General features: G+C 40.5%; 1 protein-coding gene across 2 annotated transcripts in view; it reads left to right on the top strand.

Annotated features, from left to right (window-relative positions):
- The first annotated feature begins 249 nt into the window (after window positions 1-249).
- The window catches only part of ctdspla (CTD (carboxy-terminal domain, RNA polymerase II, polypeptide A) small phosphatase-like a), a 212,982-nt gene continuing 194,772 nt past the window's right edge, over window positions 250-18,459 (top strand). For both annotated transcript variants that reach the window (XM_078426255.1, XM_078426265.1), the window contains exon 1: window positions 250-1,289. In XM_078426255.1, the coding sequence (XP_078282381.1) occupies window positions 1,220-1,289 (70 nt within the window). In that variant the 5' untranslated portion in view covers window positions 250-1,219. The remainder of the gene's footprint in view (window positions 1,290-18,459) is intronic.

The following is an 18,459-nucleotide window of genomic DNA, read 5'->3' on the forward strand; positions in this document are numbered from 1 at the left end:
ATTTTTGTCTGAGAAGGGGAGGAGGGTAGGGTGGGGTGGGGGAGTGGGTTGTGGAAAGAGGCACGGGGAAAGGGAAGAGAGGTTGGAAAAAAATGACTTGGATTGAACTGCTCCGCCGCTGGCATCTCCTTTAATTCGCGACCAGGAGTTTGCTGTTTTTGAATTGAAGCGAATTTTTTTTTTTTGAGGGAGGAGGAGGAGGAGGAGGAGGAGAGGAGGAGGAGGAGGAGGAGGAGGAAGGAGGGGGAAAAACCCTCCTAAAAGGGAAAGGAAGAGGGGGGAAGAAAAAAAGGAGAAGGCGGAAAAAAAAAGTGTGAGGAGGGTTTCTTGAAACAGACGGCGCACATTTTCTTGTTGTTTTTTTGGAGAAGTTCGAGCTCCTCCATATTGGGAGAGCGAAAAAACCCCCGACGAGGAGCAGCCCGCCCGCCCGCCAGCCCGGCCGCCGCCGCCGCCACCACCACCACCACCGCCACCACCGAGGATAAAACACCCACGGCCTCGCTCGGCACCACGACAGACAGACAGACAAACAGACAAACAAACTAACTAACTCCTACACCTTTTTTCATCGTTCTCTGTTTCCAAAAGGATTTCTCTTCTCTTTTTTTTTTTTGCGTGTGTGGGGGAACAGAAGAAAAACAAGAAGAAGAAGAAGAAAATTATTATTATTATATTTTTTTCCTTCTCCTCAGCAAACACTCACCCGCCGGACAGCCCTGGCGACACGTCTCCTCTCCCGGGCCGCGCGAAGGCGGTTATTTTTTGAATCTCCTTTCTCTTTATATATATATATATATATATATATAAAAAAATATATATCTCTCCACCCATCAACGTTAATCTAAATGGTGGACTGACTTGACAATTATTAATTTTTTTTATTTTTAAAAAAAATCATTTGATTGTGTGGAAGAACCGTTTTTGTGGGGGTTTTTTTAACACAACAACACGAAAAAAAAAAGTTGCAAAGGGAAATATATTTCCTGTAATTTTTTTCTCTCTGTATTATAAGGACGTGGCCTCCCCTTTTTTTCTGGGCGCTCGGATCTTGTATATAATAATATACATTATTATTATTATTATTATTATTATTTTTCCCCTGGAGGGGAGGGAGGGGAGGTAGGGGGGGTTATTTTTCCCTCGGTGCGTTCTCTGAAGGAGAGAGAGAGAGAGAGAGAGGAGGCGAGGCAGGGCCCGGCGGCCGAGGGCTTGTTCGATGGACAGCACGTCCATTATAACGCAGGTCTGCAAAGAGGATGAGGTTATTTCATCGTCCCAGGAAAAAGGTAAGGCATTGCCGAGCATCCTTTTTAAAATATATATATATATATATATAAATTCCAAATAGAAACACCATTTAAAAAAAAATCTGAAGGGCGGGGAAATTGAAAGTGTGTACGGAGGAGGCACTCGAGTTTCTAAAGTGGCAACCAATTCTTGACCTGGCCTTCGCAAGCTTTGGGGTGTTTACTTTTAAAACATTTTGTTTCTGCCTTTAATAAAGTGCCGATGTTAATTTAAAACAAAAAACACAATGTATTGAAATGTGTGTTTGCGCGCGCATATGTGACATCTATCGTAAATTTGGCTTGGCAGTGAATAACTTCACTCTTGTTTAATTATTTTTTTCCCCACCCATTATTTTTCTTGCTTCAAGTGATCGTTTCGTTGATGTAAGCAACTAGTTTAGTGGGAGATACAAGGGAATGAAGTCGATTCAAATCCTGCATGGAGAGTGGAGGAAAAATCAGGGGAGAGAGAAGAGTTCTTCTCTCTCAGTCACTTTATGTTTCTCTCCCCATCGAGAGAGAAGAGTTCTTCTCTCTCAGTCACTTTATGTTTCTCTCCCCCATCGCCCTATCAAAGATGGTTTTAGTTTCACTGTTAGATTATGCAATTGAGGTTTAAAGGGAGGGGCAATCTCGCCGAGTTTGTTTACTGTACAGAATTATGCATTTAATAATTTAAACGTTTCTATGGCTGGAGAGAGAAAAACTGTAGGTTGTTTGTCAAGCGATGTTGTTAGCGTGAGCTCCTTTTCCACATTTCCACGCCCACCGTCTTGTCATCTGTGGAATTGAATGGAAAATGGCACACTTCCCCCCCCCCCCCCCCCCTCATTTAAAAAAAAAAGTTAAAATAGAAATTGTGGAAATAGCATTTCCTCTAACAATCCAACAACGTTTAACATAGGAAGAAACTACGCATTAGCCCGTGTTTACAAAGAAATGGCATTCTGGAATTGGGGTGTAAAAAGTTATGATAGTTGTTGGATCGGTAAAAACATCTACAAATAGTTGCCAGTAGGAACTTTTTAGAAAGAAAATCCTTAGGCATTTCTTTGTAAACACGGGCTAATGCGTAGCTCATGAAGGGAATGGATCGAAGTAGATGAGGTTTGAGTTGGTATTGAAACTAAAAGGCACGAGCTTTATTGTGACGAAGAGTTTATTTAGTTTAGAAGGTAGTTTTGGCAAGCATTTTTAAAAGTATTTTCCTGATCTGATACTTTTAAGTGTACAAAGAAGCTTGATGGAAATGTCCCCTCTTATCGTGGAAAGGGTGCTTGTCAAAAGTACTTAATTATTATAGTTTTTGCTTGTGCAACTTTTTAAATTTTATGTGGTTTGTTTTCTTACCTTGTATAATACTTTCCTTATGCAGGAATTTCCATTACATTCATCATTCCCAGGATTGAAGATTTTTAAAATTGGTTTAAATTCTAGACAAGAACTTAAACATGTGTGGTCTGGAATCAGTGGTACTGTTGTTTGTAAAAATCCCAACTTTTTCAGAGTAACAGCAAGAATTTGCATTTTAAAATTAATGTAAACATAGTTGGATATGAAAGAACATGTTAGAAGATGACAGTGTCTGGTTTACCCAAACTTTTTTTAGGGACTTTGAACTCTCAAAATACCTGGTAAAGTCCATTTGCAGAAAAAAATATACTGGTCAAACTATTTGTGGTAGCTGGAATGTTTTTTTTAAACATGTCATTGCATAGAAGGAAATTGGATATTTGATAATTAAGGATCATCAAAACGCATGTACTGTGAGGTACAAAGTATACTTCTATATGCGTTTTCCTTTTATATAATGAACTATGTTGCTACATGCTATGTTTTGGTGCAATAATTCAGTTTATAGTCAAGTATTCAGTATCTTTTCACAACCTATGTTATGATGGGCTTTCCTATTCTGTTTGCCGAGCAAGGTCTTGTGATAGGAAACAGGAGGTTAATGCTGCCTGGCTTCAGTTAACGTTCTAAATGGTTTCCTTTGTGCATGCTTTCAGCTAGGCTTTTTAAAAAATTTGGAAAAGGACCTTACCCTTTTGTTAAAGCTTGAATTACAAGGTTGAAATGCTGTGTGCAGTGTTGTGCTGTTTAGTGAAGGTTTCACATCACGTATGTGCTTGCTTTGGCAGTCTTTCAACTTGCGTTGTTTTTGACTTGCTTCAGAATAGAAAGACCATAAAGCCTTAATCCAGCAAATATTGCACCATACATTTTTAAACAGTGTTCCTGATAAAGATTCCCTTGAATTTTCTGCACTCGACATACAGGAAATTGTAAGCAGTAGTTTAACAGCACAGCACACAGCTGTGTGCCTTAGTTGTTGATTGCCACCACACAGACACACATCTAGTTCTTGAAGACAATTTTAAGATGGTATCAAAGCTGACCAATACAGCTTGAAAGGAACACTTGATCAAAAGCAAACTAATAAAAAATCACCTTATTTTTTGTGCTATTCATTTAAAATTATCTGTACTGAATATGATGACACACTTGTAATATGAGAATTTGTCGTTACACGGTAGAATTGGAAATGGAGAAACTTCCTGTTTTTTTTTTGCTATCATTGACAGACCTTCCAGTCTTGTCTGTTAAGATATTTGATGCAAAACCCATGAATTGAAATCCAGAATAATATTATAACCTTGGATTTCATGGGAGGATTGTGAATTTCTTTTGCGGAATTCCTATGATTCAGTTATTAATTGGCGAATATGCCCTTAAAACTAGAGCATACTAACATGAAAATGTTAGCTTTGTATTTTTCCAATGTAAACTTGCAATTAATCCATGGGAGGCTGTTAACACTGCAGTCTGAAGGAATATCTGTGACGAGGCTACAACGTGTTTTCAATTTAGCAGCATCAGCTAAAGTAATCAAATAGTCCAAGGTCATTGACCAGAAACTTTCTCTCTCTGTAGATGCTGTTTGACATGCTGAGTGTTTCCAGAATTTTCTTTTACTTTAGATTCGCAGCCAGCAGCAGTATTTTCCTTTTGTTCTTTAATCACATTATTGGTCCTGCCTGATACCCCTGTTGGCATGTATAGAAACAGGACTTGTATTGAGTGTATAAATATATTTGAGCTTGTGAAAACTTTAGAGGCTGGAAAGACTTTGTGCAGGACTTACACGTTGTCTTCAGGTCTCCTTCAGCCTTAATTAGTTAGGAACTAATTAGTTAGGAAAAACAGAAATGTGCTCTTTTAGAGGTTGACATATCAACTTCAAAAAATGAAATTTATTTAAAAGTACATTTTATATCTACTTAGAAATTACTGCACTGATGAATTTCGGAGATGAACACATGTCGCCAATCCAACCTCAAATGAGTGGGAGATTGGATAGTCTTGGGTGTAACAGAATTGAGAATGAGTGTTTTGTGGACTTGTCTATATTGTCTTAGTTATAGGAAATTTGATGGTGTTGTTACTCCAGGCTTGTACCTTTCTATATGTTTCCTTAATTTCTTTTGGTTTATGTTTATTGTCACATGTATCGAAGAGCAGTGCAAAGTTTTGCTTTGTGTGCTTTCTGGCAAATCAGATAATACTATTAATTCAATGGGTAAAGAGAATAGAAAAATACAGTGTGCAGAATATAGTTCTCAGCATTGTAGCAATGCTGTGCCAGAGGGAAAAAATCCATTGTCTGCAATGAGGTAGGTTGGAAGATTAGGATTACACCCTCGATTCCAGAAGCCTGTTAACAGAGGGGAAGAAACAGTTCCTGAGTTGGGCAGTGCGTGCTTTCAAACTTCTGTATCTTCTACCCGATGGGAGCAGGGAGAAGAGGGAATGACCGGGGGTGGAAAAGGTTTTTGATTGTGTTGGGCGCATTTCCGGAATGCAGTGTGAAGTATAGATGGAGTCAATGGGTAGGAAGTCTGATCTGTGTGATGGACTGATACAGATACATTGGAGATCATTACTCTTGATTCAAAGCCGAGCTCGGGTCTTGAATGCTTTGGTAGAAATAAAGCGGCAAGGCACTAGTGAAGTAAAGTATTCTTGCAAGTCCTTCAGGGCAAGAGTTGTTGCAAGAACAGAATGTTTAGTAAAACTTCAGCCTCGTGTCAAATTCAAACAAGCCAGATTAAAAGATTATGATCAATACCCAATGATCTGTTGCCATCGTGCACATGTGAGAGATGTAAAACTTCATGCCTGTGTGAACATCATATGAATTTTAACTTTGCAGTTTATGACACTCTTTAGCTTTCCCAATGTGAGATTTTGTTCTCATCTTTTTAACCATGTTGAGAGAAAAGAAGAAAGTGGTAAAGTGGATCATTTTGTGGATGATGTGCACCCCCCAGTAGCTAACTGGATTTGAAAGACTGACTGGCTTACAATCCTATTTTAATGCTGGAATATTTCTCCAGGGAAGCTGACAACAAGAGAATTCTTATTGAATTTGCTTGGTCTTCCACATTCTGCTTCAGCTGTGACTCAAACCCAGTTGTAGATCCTGGGATTGTCCAAATCATCTTGGCACAATGGCAGCAAAGTATATCAGAAGGAGATTTATGTACTGAAATGCGGGGTCTGTTAATTGTTGAAAGCACCCATTTTCTGCTTTCCTTTATGGTAGAGTTCCTGACCCTTTCTCCTCTTCCTCTCCCCCAAAGAAATGTGTTGGACAGAAAGCATCTGTGGAAAGAGAAACCGTGTTAACGTGTCAGGTCTAAAACTCTTCATTAGATGTTCATGAGTTTTGTTGAAGGATCCCCAACATACATTCCTGAGATGCCTACCTGACCTGCAGAGTGCTTCCAGCAATTTATTTGCTTTTGCTTATGACCATATGATCTTGTATTCTGTTTGACCAATAAAGACCACCTTAACCACTTTATACGCCTGTCCTGTATATTTATGGTAGACACAAAATGCTGGAGTAACTCCGCGGGACAGGCAGCATCTCTGGAGAGAAGGAATGGGTGACGTTTCGGGTCGAGACCATTCTTCAGACCGATGTCAGGGGAGTGGACGGGACAGAGATAGAATGTAGTCGGAGACAGTAAGACTGGTGGGAGAACTGGGATGGGGGAGGGCATGGAGAGAGAGGGAACGTAAGGGCTATTTGAAGTTAGAGAAGTCAATGTTCATACCGCTGGGGTGTAAGCTACCCAGGCAAAATTCTTCCAATTTGCGCTGGGCCTCACTCTGACAATGGAGGAGGCCCAGGACAGAAAGGTCAGATTGGGAATGACAGGGGGGTTTAAAGTGCTGAGCTCTTAAAGTATGATTCTATGGGCACATATTTCAAGATCCCTTTGTTCCTATTTCTTAGCACTCTATCATTTACTGTATACCGTATCTCGTTAGCCCTCCTCAAATGCGTAAGCATACTTTTTTCTGGCTGACATACTTACCATTTCTCTCCCGTCCTAACCCCTTGATTGATGTCTTCCTGTAGCCCAGAATTTTCCACATCGCCGTTGCCCACAGTGTTCACTTTGGGAGCATTGCAAACTTCTTAATCATGCTTCTTCACAGGAAGTTCGTTTGCTTGCTCTGGGGTCCATTACCACTGTGCTTGTTTACCTATATTCCCAATCTGTTTTAAGCCATGATGTATTTCCCATCTGTTCATGGCCCCAGCACTCACCAAGTCTCTAGGTAGCTCCAACTTTGGTTCCTTGCCCACCCTCCACCATTGCCAACTGGTCAGCTGCCATTATACAAATTCTGGAATTCCCTTACACCTTTCCCTTACCCCCCCCCTTCAAAAGTACGTCATTGTACAACATTTTGATTTAAAATAGCTTGTATATTATCTTGGCATCAGCTTCTGTTATCTTTTCCTCCAATGAAATACTTTGGGACATTTTCACCGTTTTGAAAGCAAACGTAGCTAAAACAGAAAATGCCAGGGCAGTTTGGCAAACAGCAGGTTTAATTTAATTTAGAGATACAGCGCGGAAACAGGCCCTTTCGGCCCACCGGGTCCGCACATTAACATTATCCTATAATCATTCGGGACAATTTTTACATTTACCAAGCCAATTAACCTACAAACCTGTACGTCTTTGGAGTATGGGAGGAAACCGAAGATCCCGGAGAAAACCCACGCAGGTCACGGGGAGAACGTACAAACTCCATACAGACAGCACCCGTAGTCGGGATGGAATTCGCTGTAAGGCGGCAACTCTACCTCTGCGCCACCGTGCCACCGTGTGTGGAGAATATTTTGGACCACCGACCTTTCAACAGAAATGCAAGATCCTTGTATGCACTTTCCAATAATTGGATCAGTGTGGCACTTGTCGGGGTCTGTGGTGGGGACAGGAAGGCCATGCTAATCTTTTCATGTGGTTCTGGTGCGCTGTCAATGGGAAGGAAATAACTTGAGAAAACGTGAATGGTTAACTCCCTTTGCAAAGAAAGGGGAGAAAAGAAGTTTGGAAATCAAATTAGATTTGGGCAGTTTCATGTAAAAAAAAAAGTTTATTTAAATAGTGCAACTTTTTACGTCCAAACAATCTCTTTCAACTTTGAATTTTGACAGAATGCCATTCCAGTGGCAGCTAACTGGGGAGGCGACAGAGTGGCGCTCCTAACCAGAAGATAATTAAATTTGAGTACTTTACTTTGGTCCTCAGATCCGTGCCGCAGTTTGAAGGGTTGCTTGTTTTATTTTATTTTGCAAATGTACCATGTACATTTTAGAGCATGTATAAGTTTTCTCTATTCTTCTGGCTTCCCTCCCCCCCCCCCCCCACACCCCCCCTCCCCCCTCCCGTTGATCTCAAACTTCAAAGGGGTTGTCTGTGAAGGTTGATTGTAACAGATTAATGTAAACAAAACGGCAAAAGTAAAATTGTATTTCTGTGAACATTCTCCTGTTGAGGGATAAAGTGTATTTGAAAAATGTTGCGTGGTGTGCTGGGTCAGAGCAAATTTTCAATGGTAGATCTTCTCCCTCTGCTTGCTCCATGCCACAAGTGCAATGTAAGGAATGTGGTAATATCCGTGGGGGAAAAAAAAAATGAGTGACGCCATCTAAGAACTTGGTGCTTTCAGTCTGTTGGGTTTCTTAAAGAATGCAAGATTTTACTGTCTTCTTTGGGGGAAGCTCTTTGGAGTCATTGATTATAAATAATCTCACTCCTAATTACTTCTCATTTGCTTTGCAATGCCAAAGGAACTTGCATTTTGCTGCAGACTAATTATTTAGTTTAGTGATACAGCGCGGAAACAGGCCCTTTCGGCCCAGCGATCCCCGCACATTAACACTATCCTACACCCACTAGGGACAATTTTTACATTTACCAAGCCAATTAACCTACATACCCGTGTCTTTGGAGTGTGGAAGGAAACCGAAGGTCTCGGAGAAAGCCCACAGCTCATGGGGAGAATGTACAAACTCCGTACAGACAGCACCGGTAGTCAGGATAGATCCCGGGTCTCTGGCGCTGCATTCGCTGTCAGGCAGCAACTCTACCGCTGCGCCACCGTGTCACCCCTATTAAACTGGAACAACTTTAATCTGAATTGCTTATTCCTTCTGCTGAACTCCGTCCTCATATATAACATCTTTCGTCTCCGTGCCTCCTTTTCCTGTGTTCTGTATGACGAAGCACTGTCAGAACGAGTATAACATGGATGATGATAGATTGCTTTGCAGATTAGTTCTATACAAAATGTCTGTTCAGAGGTCATCTGTGTAATTGTTTTAAAATCCAGGATAGTTTATAAAGGAAATTATGGGTTGCCATTTCAATTTTCTAAATAATCCACCTTCTGATCTGAGTTTTTGGAAGTTCAGGTTATCTTCAAATACAGAAAGGAAAATTTGAAACTTTGGAGAAATATTCTTGACTATATATCCTACATATTGCATCAAGCTTTTATTCCTCAAACATTTAATATTTTTGAAAGGGCCATGCTATAATTTCTTTGTTATCAATGATAGAGCTTACTGTGTATGTAGTCACGGACTTTGCTTTGCTGCTGTTTGAAGGTCATGTGATTAAGAAATAATTTTATCCAAAAGTCCTCTTTGATCATAATCTTCACCTTTCCATCTTGCTTTTAGTTGACATTTAATGAAATCAATTAGTTTAAATTTTCAAATCAATTTGATGACTAAATCCCCAGGGTGTATTAATGTTTCAACAATGTGAATTACAGTGGGGGAAGATGGCATTTGTTCATTTGGCCACACTATACGGATGGCAATTCTGAGCTGAATCCAGCTGCTCTGGGAAAGGAATGATCAATGTTTTGGAAGAGATTCATGAGGCCTGGATTGCTTGACTCTGGAATGACGAGCAGGGGCCAACGTGATAGCCAGTGCTTTTTATTTGTGAGATCTAAACAATCCTCTGTGGCTGGTTTAGGGTATGATGTTGTGAGGTCCATCCAAGAATCTAGCCCTTGAGCTAAGGCCCTCTGTTTAATTCCTTTTGTGGAACTGCCCTTTGTTGGGTTTGAGATCAGCTATGTCAGTGGTACATAGAAAATTAAAAATATAGCACAGGAACAGGCCCTTCAGCCCACAATGCCCGTGCCAAACATAGTGCCGTTATGCAAATCTCCGTGAGGCGAATGCTTCCATTCTCTGCATATCCATTTGCCTATCTGAAACTTATCTAAATGCCACTTTTGTATCTGCTTCCATCAGCACCCCAGGCAGCGTATACCCATCTCTCACTGTGCATATAAAAAAAACTTACCTTGTGCATCTCCTTTAATCTTTGCCCCTCTCGTCTTAAAGCTATGCCATCTAGTATTGACATTTTTACTTGGATGAAAGTGGAACGGAAGGCCTAGGTAGAGTGGGATAAGAGTGGGGGGGGGGTGTTGATAGTGATGGTTGTAGTTTAGGTCTGAGGCACACATGGAAAGTCTGTTGGGAGGAAGTTTGAAGGAACATGAACTGTAGAACTAGCCATTAGTAGTGGAGTTCAGTGTCGAAAGAAACAGCCATCAATCGTAGATCAGGTTGGTGGAGCAACAAGCAAGCTCAGTGTTGGGTGAGAAAAATGTACACAGTGAGGTCTTCAAGCAGCATTAAGATTCAAAAGTAAATTTGTTCAGGCAAGAGAACTAAATGTTCTTAGATTGATAGCTATGTTGGATTTTCTGTGTGATTGAAGATGACACTTGCCATGTGTTTAGTTACTTGAAGCCTGTGTGTGGTTGAGAAGTGCTGGTTGCTTAGGGGAACTAATGAAGGCATGGGTTTTGGCAGTCGAGAGGGGTTGCAGCATTTTAGATGTGGAATGCTAATGTTACAGAATTGGAGGAAGTATCAATAACAGCTGATATAGGAAGGATCAACCAAATAAGTTGTTTTCTGTGTATGTAATTTCTGAAATTTCTTGTTTGTTCACATTTAAATGATCAATGATTTATTTTCTGCTTGTCCATGAGGTTTGTTTATTATTGGCAGGGTCACTGACTTGTAATGCAAAAACATCCATCCCCCCCTCCCCCAATGAAATCTAAATATCAGTGGCTTTTCCTGTATTTTATATATATGGAGACAACTGCTTTCTGTGATAGACACAAAATGCTGGCGTAACTCAGCGGGACAGGCAGCATCTCTGGAGAGATTACTCCAGCATTTTGTGATACCTTCGAATTGTACCAGCATCTGCAGTTATTTTCCTACACTGCTTATTCACTGGAGTGGATCTCCCGTTCCCTTTTTAGATAACCATGCCCTGTGATGTGACGCATTGTTTTATCATCTTCATTGATCTTGCCAAGTATCAAGATTGCATTTAAAACAAAAGTGATTTGCCTCAGGAAGCTTGACCAGTGCTGAAGTTTTCTAATCTTTTTGAGATTAAAAGGTTTTTCTTTGGATACTGCAGCCAAGTATTGCGTAAAAATACATCATAAGTACTGCCCATCTATTATTGAGATCGTTTACAGAGCACTTGGGCCAGCCGTCAAATGGAAGACCTAGTTTCTCTATAGGGCTGCAATTTTATTGAAAGAAGGGAAATAATTACTTTAAAGAAATACTCTACTTAGTACAGTTGCTCCCCGGCTAACGATGCTTCGACGTACGATATTTTGACTTTACAATGGTGCAAACACTGGGCAACGGCAGCTTGCTTCCAGCCACGTGATCAGGTGTATTAAATGCATTTCGACGTACGATGTTTTCGGTTTGCGATGGACTTATCGGAATGTAACCCCATTGTAAGTTGAGGAGCACCTTTAATATGATTGATGTTTGACTATAGAGTAGGTACAAGTGGGCGGCGCAGTGGCACAGCAGCTCGATCCCGAGTACGGGCGCTGTCTGTACGAAGTTTATACGTTCTCCCTGTGACTGTGGATTATCTCCGGATGCTCTGGTTTCCTCCCACATTCCAAAGACGTGTAGGTTTGTAGGTTAATTGGCTTCTGTAAATTTTCCATAGTCTGTAGGATAGAACTAGTGTGTGGGGATTACTGGTCAGTGTGGACTCTGGACCAAAGGGTCCATTTCCACACTCATATCTCTCAATTAAACTAAAATAACTGGAGGTGCTGGTCTACAAAAAAAGACAAAATGCTAACACTGGACAAACCTTTTAATCTCAAAAAGATTAGCGTAACCCAGTATTTTTGGAGAACTTGAATATGCGAGATTTTGGGTCCATGTTCTCCAGAGATGCTCCCTGGCCTGTTGAGTTACTCCAGTAGCTTGTGTCTTTTTTGATGTTTGACTATATTCAATTGAACAACCTAGTTGAAATATCTATTAGTGCATATAGCAGTCCATTTAAAAATGGTTGCAACCTATTGTGGACAGACCTTAGAGCTTCTAACACTTATTATTTGTTTTAAATAAGCGACCTGCGCCAAGAGAATTTTTCAGCGCATCAAGCTTGTAATTGTTTAGTAAGAGTGATTATTTCATTTCCAAAACATTAATTGAACAGAGAACATAGAAACAGCTTATATTTACTGAGTGATGGTTTAATGTATTAATTTATGTTGTCCATGGTGTACTAATGAATGGTTATCTCCCGATCAGCATTACCATGGAAAAAGATGATCTGGTTATTAATTCATTGTTATGAGAATTTGACAGCTGTCTTTCCTACATCTGTAACTGGCTAGACTTGGGTTGGCATTAAAGCACATTGACGCACTGAACCTGTTAAAGGTGCTGAATAATGAATTTTCCAAGTTACATATTGCCACCTTGGGTGAGGTCATTCTTTCTGAACTGCATGTTAGGTGTGAGGAAGCAACACAACTTTCTATTTTTTAAGCAATATTTCTAAAAATATCAACAATACTTCATCTAATTCAGTTATAGGACTTGTTGATAGTTTATTGGTTTGAATTTGAAGTTTTCAGTGTTAGCTGGCTATTTACATGGGAACAGCAAATCAGATCCTTGCCTTCATCCTTGCCTTCAAAGTCCTGTGGATTTCCATTCGGGCATGAGAATTGGCTTGTTTTAAACGTATCTTTCCTCGCAGGTCCCCTCCCCCTACATCATAACATTGGTAAAACCAAACCTTGAAAGAGCTGATGGTCCACTATTCAGTGCAGCGCAGTAGAGCAGGACACTAGGAACTGCAGATGCTAGAATTTTGTGTAAAGTGCAAAGTGCTGGAGTAACTCAGGACCTGAAATGTCACCTATTCATTCCTTCCACAGATGCCGCCTGACCTACTAAGTTAGATTTAGATTTAGGTTTACTATTATCACATGTACCAAAGCTGTGATTTGCATACTATCCAATCAAGTCAGATAATGCTATACATAAATACAATCAAGCCATAAGCATAGTAGGCCGAGCTCAGGGAAAGATAAAGAGTGTAGCATATAGCAGATCCAGAGACAAAATCCAATGTTAGAATATTTTTAGAGCAACTAGAAATGGTGCTAGATTTACGGGTATAAAAGCGATTTAAAAAATGTTACTCCAACATTTTGCAGTAAATTGGGAGTTCTTCTCAAGGAATATCAACTAGATAGCAGGTTATCTCAGTCAGCTATTCTGCAGTTGGGTGTGTAGAAACCAAGCATGCTATTACTTTTCTTGAGGCTAAATTACACGTAACCTAAAAAAAGATTAGAGAACAAATCTGTCCAAATGTATGGGAAGCCATCTCTGATTAACAGGTTTCCAAGGACTGCATTGTAATAGTAGTGGGGTGCAGTAACTGTGTGTCCTAATTTTTGTTGTCTAAATATGGGAACAGGAGAAGGCTTTTACTCCCTCTGATCCTGTCTCACCATTCAGACCACACCTAATGCATAACTCAATTACTTTGTTTCCACCTTTGTTCAATTCCCATGAATGTTTTTGCCAACATAAATGTTTTTACATATTTTAAGAGGATGTAGGATTAATGAGATTTTTATTATTGGTTAAAGTTTTAAATCAAAAAGCTGTTGAATCTGTGATGCATCACTTCCAAGGCCAATGTAGCATCCTTGAGGATCATTGCTCAAACTAAATACAGTGCTCCAAGGAAGGCTTCTGATCAATTGAATAACCTTAAGATAAAGGTGGAAGGGAAGCACCTTTTTCACTCAGCGGGTAGACCAAATCGGGAACGAGCTGCCAGAGCAAATTACTTTTAAAAGACATTTGGACAGATATATGGATAGGAAGAGTTTAGAGGGCTATGGGTCAAATGCAGGCATATTCATTGTACAGCTCTATAACTCAAAAATAAACTGGCAATAAGATTTTATTTATCTCCAGCAACTCTTCAAACATATCTCGCACCCATTGTTCTTCCCTCTGGCTTTTTTTCCCCCAACCATCTGCTTGTTAAAAAATTACCCTTGCCTGAGTCAACCTCTTAACTGACGCGCTTTGTCCTGCTTCTTCTCATTTCCAGCTTTCTTCCTCCCTCCCCCCTGCCCCACAATCAGTCTGAAGGGTCTTGACCCGAAACGCCACCTATCCATGTTTTCCAGAGATGTTGCCTGTCCTGCTGAGTTACTCTAGCACTTTGTGTCCTTTTGTGTACTATGCAGCATGTGCAATTATATGTTTCTACATTTTAACTGTTCTACTTTTGTTAATGAATTCATGACTTTCAGCTGCTGCAGGATTTTTCAGTATACCTTTTAAACTCCCCCTTTAAAACTTTATAACTCACCCAAGCCAAGAGATGCATGTCAACATTTTCAATTCTTTCATGGAGGAATAGAAGCCCCATTTAAGGTTTCAACCTGTCACTTTAAAAAGAATCTGAACCTGTCATCGGCATTTTTGAACGGACAGCAAAATATTGTATTGAAGTGATCAAGATATCACTGGCGGCAGAACCTCGCCACAAGATTTTTGTTTTTTGTAGGTCCTGCTTGCACACGGTAATCAGTGTGATGAATCAGGTAGCAAAGTTCCAGAATGTTTGTACACGTTTGTTATTGCCAAGCCAGTGCACAGGAATGTATCTCGTTTTCATTACGTGGAACAGGAAGTCTGCAACGTATTTTCCTCTTCTGGCATTTAAGATTTGTGTGTAAAAGAAGAAAAATGTATTTAATCTTTGTCAGTAAATTGGAAGAAAATTAGTTTGAGTCCAGGCAAAATTGAAGACAATAATAGAAACGAGAATAGACACAAAATGCTGGAGTAACTCAGCGGCTCAGGCAGCATCTCGGGAGAGAAGGAATGGGTGACGATTCGGGTCGAGACCCTTCTTCAAACTGAAGGAGAGTCTTGACCTGAAACGTCGCCCATTCCTTCTCTCCTGAGATGCTGACTGACCCGCTGAGTTACTCCAGCATTTTGTATCTACCTTTGATTTAAACCAGCATCTGCAGTTTTTTTCCTAGTAGAAACGAGGAACTGCAGATGCTGGTTTACAAAAAAAGACACAAGCTGCTGGAGTTACTCAGCAGGCTAGGCTGCATCCCTGGTGAATATGGATAGGAGATGTTTTGGGTCGGATCCTTCAGACAGGTGATGATATGGGTTGGGACAATTCATCTAGCTCGAGCAGTCTGAAGAAGGGTTCTGACCTGAAATGTCAGCGTTCCATGTTCTCCAGCATTACTGCCTAACCTGTTGAGTTACTCCAGTACTTTGTGTCTTTTTTTTTAAGGCAATGGTGCTTCCCAATAGTTTCAAAGAACATTGAGTTTGAATTGAATGCCATTTTGTCCTCCATTTTGACTTCAGAACATATAGAGAATGTGAAAAGGAGTAAGTTTGGAAAAAGTTATAGTCATAGAATCATAGACCATGGAAACAGTCCCTTTGGCCCATTTTGTCCATGCTGACCAAGCTGTGCCATCTAAGCCAGCCCCATTTCCCCGAGTTTGTCCCATCCATAGCCCTCTAAATCCTTCTTATGACCCTTTCCAAATGTCTTTTAAGTTATTTCATTCTAATTATTATTGATTTCACCACTTAATCGTACAATTAAAAGTACAAATTTACAAGTGATTGTGCCATCTACCACAAATGGTTCTACTTACTAATACACAATAAAAATGAAAATTTTTGGTTTAGCTGGGCTGCAGGAAATATTGCTGAGTAAGGTTAAAGTCATAACTGGTTAAGCCATTACAGGTACAGGCCATAACGTCATAACAGGTTAAAGTGTATAAAATCATGAGAGGAACAGATCAGGTAGATGCACAGTGTCTCTTGCCCAGAGTAGGGGAATTGAAAACATTTAATAGGAATCTGAGGGATAACTTTTTCACACTAAGAGTAGTGGATGTATGGAACAAGCTGCCAGAGGAGGTAGTTGAGGCTGGAACTATCCCGATATTTAAGAAACAGGAATACGGTTACATGAATAGGACAGGTTAGGAGGGATATGGACCAAATGCTGGCAAGTGGGATGAGTGTAGCTGGGGCAAGTTGGTCCGAAGAGCCTGTTTCCATACTGTATCACTCTGTCTCTACTTTTAAGTGGTTATTTCAACAGTGAGGATGTCATGCGTGACAGCAAGTACATCAAGTTAATAAACAGAAATATGAGCCATTGTCCTTTGCATGTTGCACCATTGCCTGGGTGTGATTGCAAAGAGCATTCTGATTTCAAGGCTTGAGGCTGCTATAAATAGCTCAAACTGTTTTGTTAAAGTATCTGAAGGTTGCAGAGACATTTATGTACAGTTGCTCCTCAACTTGCGATGGGGTTACGTTCCAATAAACCTGTCGTAAACCGAAAATACCGTATGTCGGAAACGCATTTAATACACCTGGTCACGTGACCGGAAGCGAGCTGCGGCGCGCTGCCATTGCTCAGCGTTTGCAAAATCATGAAGTCGCAGCACCGTAAGTTGAGGAGCATCTATCTGTATACTAAAACTCTTGTTTGTTTATTCCTGAACTACAGCCAAAAAGGTACACGATAGTGCGACAATTTTAGGCCCACCTTACTCACCGTCGTCCCTTTGGTGCTAATGGAAGAAGTTTCATTGAAATCGGTGTTATATTTTTAAAGTTATTCACATTTTAAAGTTTAAATCTATCTCGTAGAGGATAAGGGGGTTGAGGGGGATGGAGTGGGAGGGAGGGAGAGAGGTGGGGGGGGGGGGAGAGGAGAGGGATTGGGCCCAATGGGTCCACTTGGTCTAGTCTGTATTAAAATTGCTCCGATCCTTTGAGTTTTCTACGGGATAAAATGAAACTTTTACGTGGTTAGACATATCATTTTGAGATCCGCCGGCTGACTTATTTTATTAGGTGGTACATTGAGTGGGTGGGTCCTCCATTTTGCTTTGTTTCATCAGATTGTAATTCGTTGTGCAAGGACTTGGGGATGGGGACAATATGGATGTGGTTTCACATGAAATTTGAATCAGAAATTTATGGACACGTTTGAGTTTTGGTTTGTTCACTGGGTGCACCCAGTACAGGTAATACTGGAATTTATAGTCCATCACTAATTGCCCAATAACTGAGGTAACGGTTAAGTTGTCATCCACATTGGGCTTAGTTTACATAAGGGCCACAGAATCCCTTCCTCCAAGTACGTTGGAAATCTATATGGGCAGCAGCAATTTGGTAATTTCATTCTTACCATACCAGTTGCTTTTTAAAGGATTCTAGATTTACTCAATTACTTAAATTCCACTGACTTCAAAGTGGAATTTGATCATTCAATGAATCATTAGCAGTTCGTACAGTAATTAAACCACTATGCTATTGTATAAGAAAATAACTGCAGACGCTGGTACAAATCAAAGGTATTTATTCACAAAATGCTGGAGTAACTCAGCAGGTCAGGCAGCATCTCGGGAGAGAAGGAATGGGCGATGTTTCGGGTCGAGACCCTTCTTCAGACCAGCCTGAAGAAGGGTCTCGACCCGAAACGTCACCCATTCCTTCTCTCCCGAGATGCTGCCTGACCTGCTGAGTTACTCCAGCATTTTGTGAATAAATACCTTCACTATGCTATTGTGATCTACTGTGCATCAGGAAGGGACATGAGGGGTACAAGCAGGTTAGCAAGGAACTGAATCAATGTACCAACAATAATTTTATTTTTGAGGGTTTGGTCTTCATCTTGGGACTCGGAGGGACCTTCCTCGGGCTATTGGTAAATAATGGGACCAAACTTTATGTCGAACTCCAAGTGTAATCTCAATCGATGGATGTTCTGTATAGTTACAGCAAAACCTACTACCTTTGTGCTCCTTTACTTTGCCATATAAGGCAGTACTCAATTTGGTGTGCCTGCATGCTAACGTTATGATTTGTTAAGTACGAGTGGTTAATAGTGGTTCAATTGCAGTGCTCAACGGGGAAGTTGATAAATATCTGAAAGGAGAAACAAAGCACAGGGTTGTGGAGAGAGGATGGATGGTGTTAGGATTGGCTGGAGTGTGTTGGATACATTCTGGGCTGTGTGGTCTCCTCTTCTGCAACCTCTCATTTATCCCACCACTCTTCCAGACAGGCGTTTCAAATTCTGATGTCTGTTGGCTGAATTTGCCGAACTCCAGTCTAATCTTTCACCTTGTGACCCTCTGTGCCATTTGTTTATGGATCTTTTCATAACAAAGCAGAAACTATCCCTCCAGATGTCTCATAAGTTAAATGGAAAGGGGAATTGCCAAATCCTGAACACTGTCCATCATTTGTTCAATTATCATTCAAACTGATTAATTAGAGCATTGTTATACTGATTTTGTTTCTGTCAGCAGTACGCTGTTGCAATAGAATCATTAACAATGATACTAGCTTTTGTGTAAATTCTGCAATGTTATT

Source organism: Rhinoraja longicauda, chromosome 2, assembly GCF_053455715.1.
Source record: "Rhinoraja longicauda isolate Sanriku21f chromosome 2, sRhiLon1.1, whole genome shotgun sequence".
Classification (NCBI taxonomy): domain Eukaryota; kingdom Metazoa; phylum Chordata; class Chondrichthyes; order Rajiformes; family Arhynchobatidae; genus Rhinoraja; species Rhinoraja longicauda.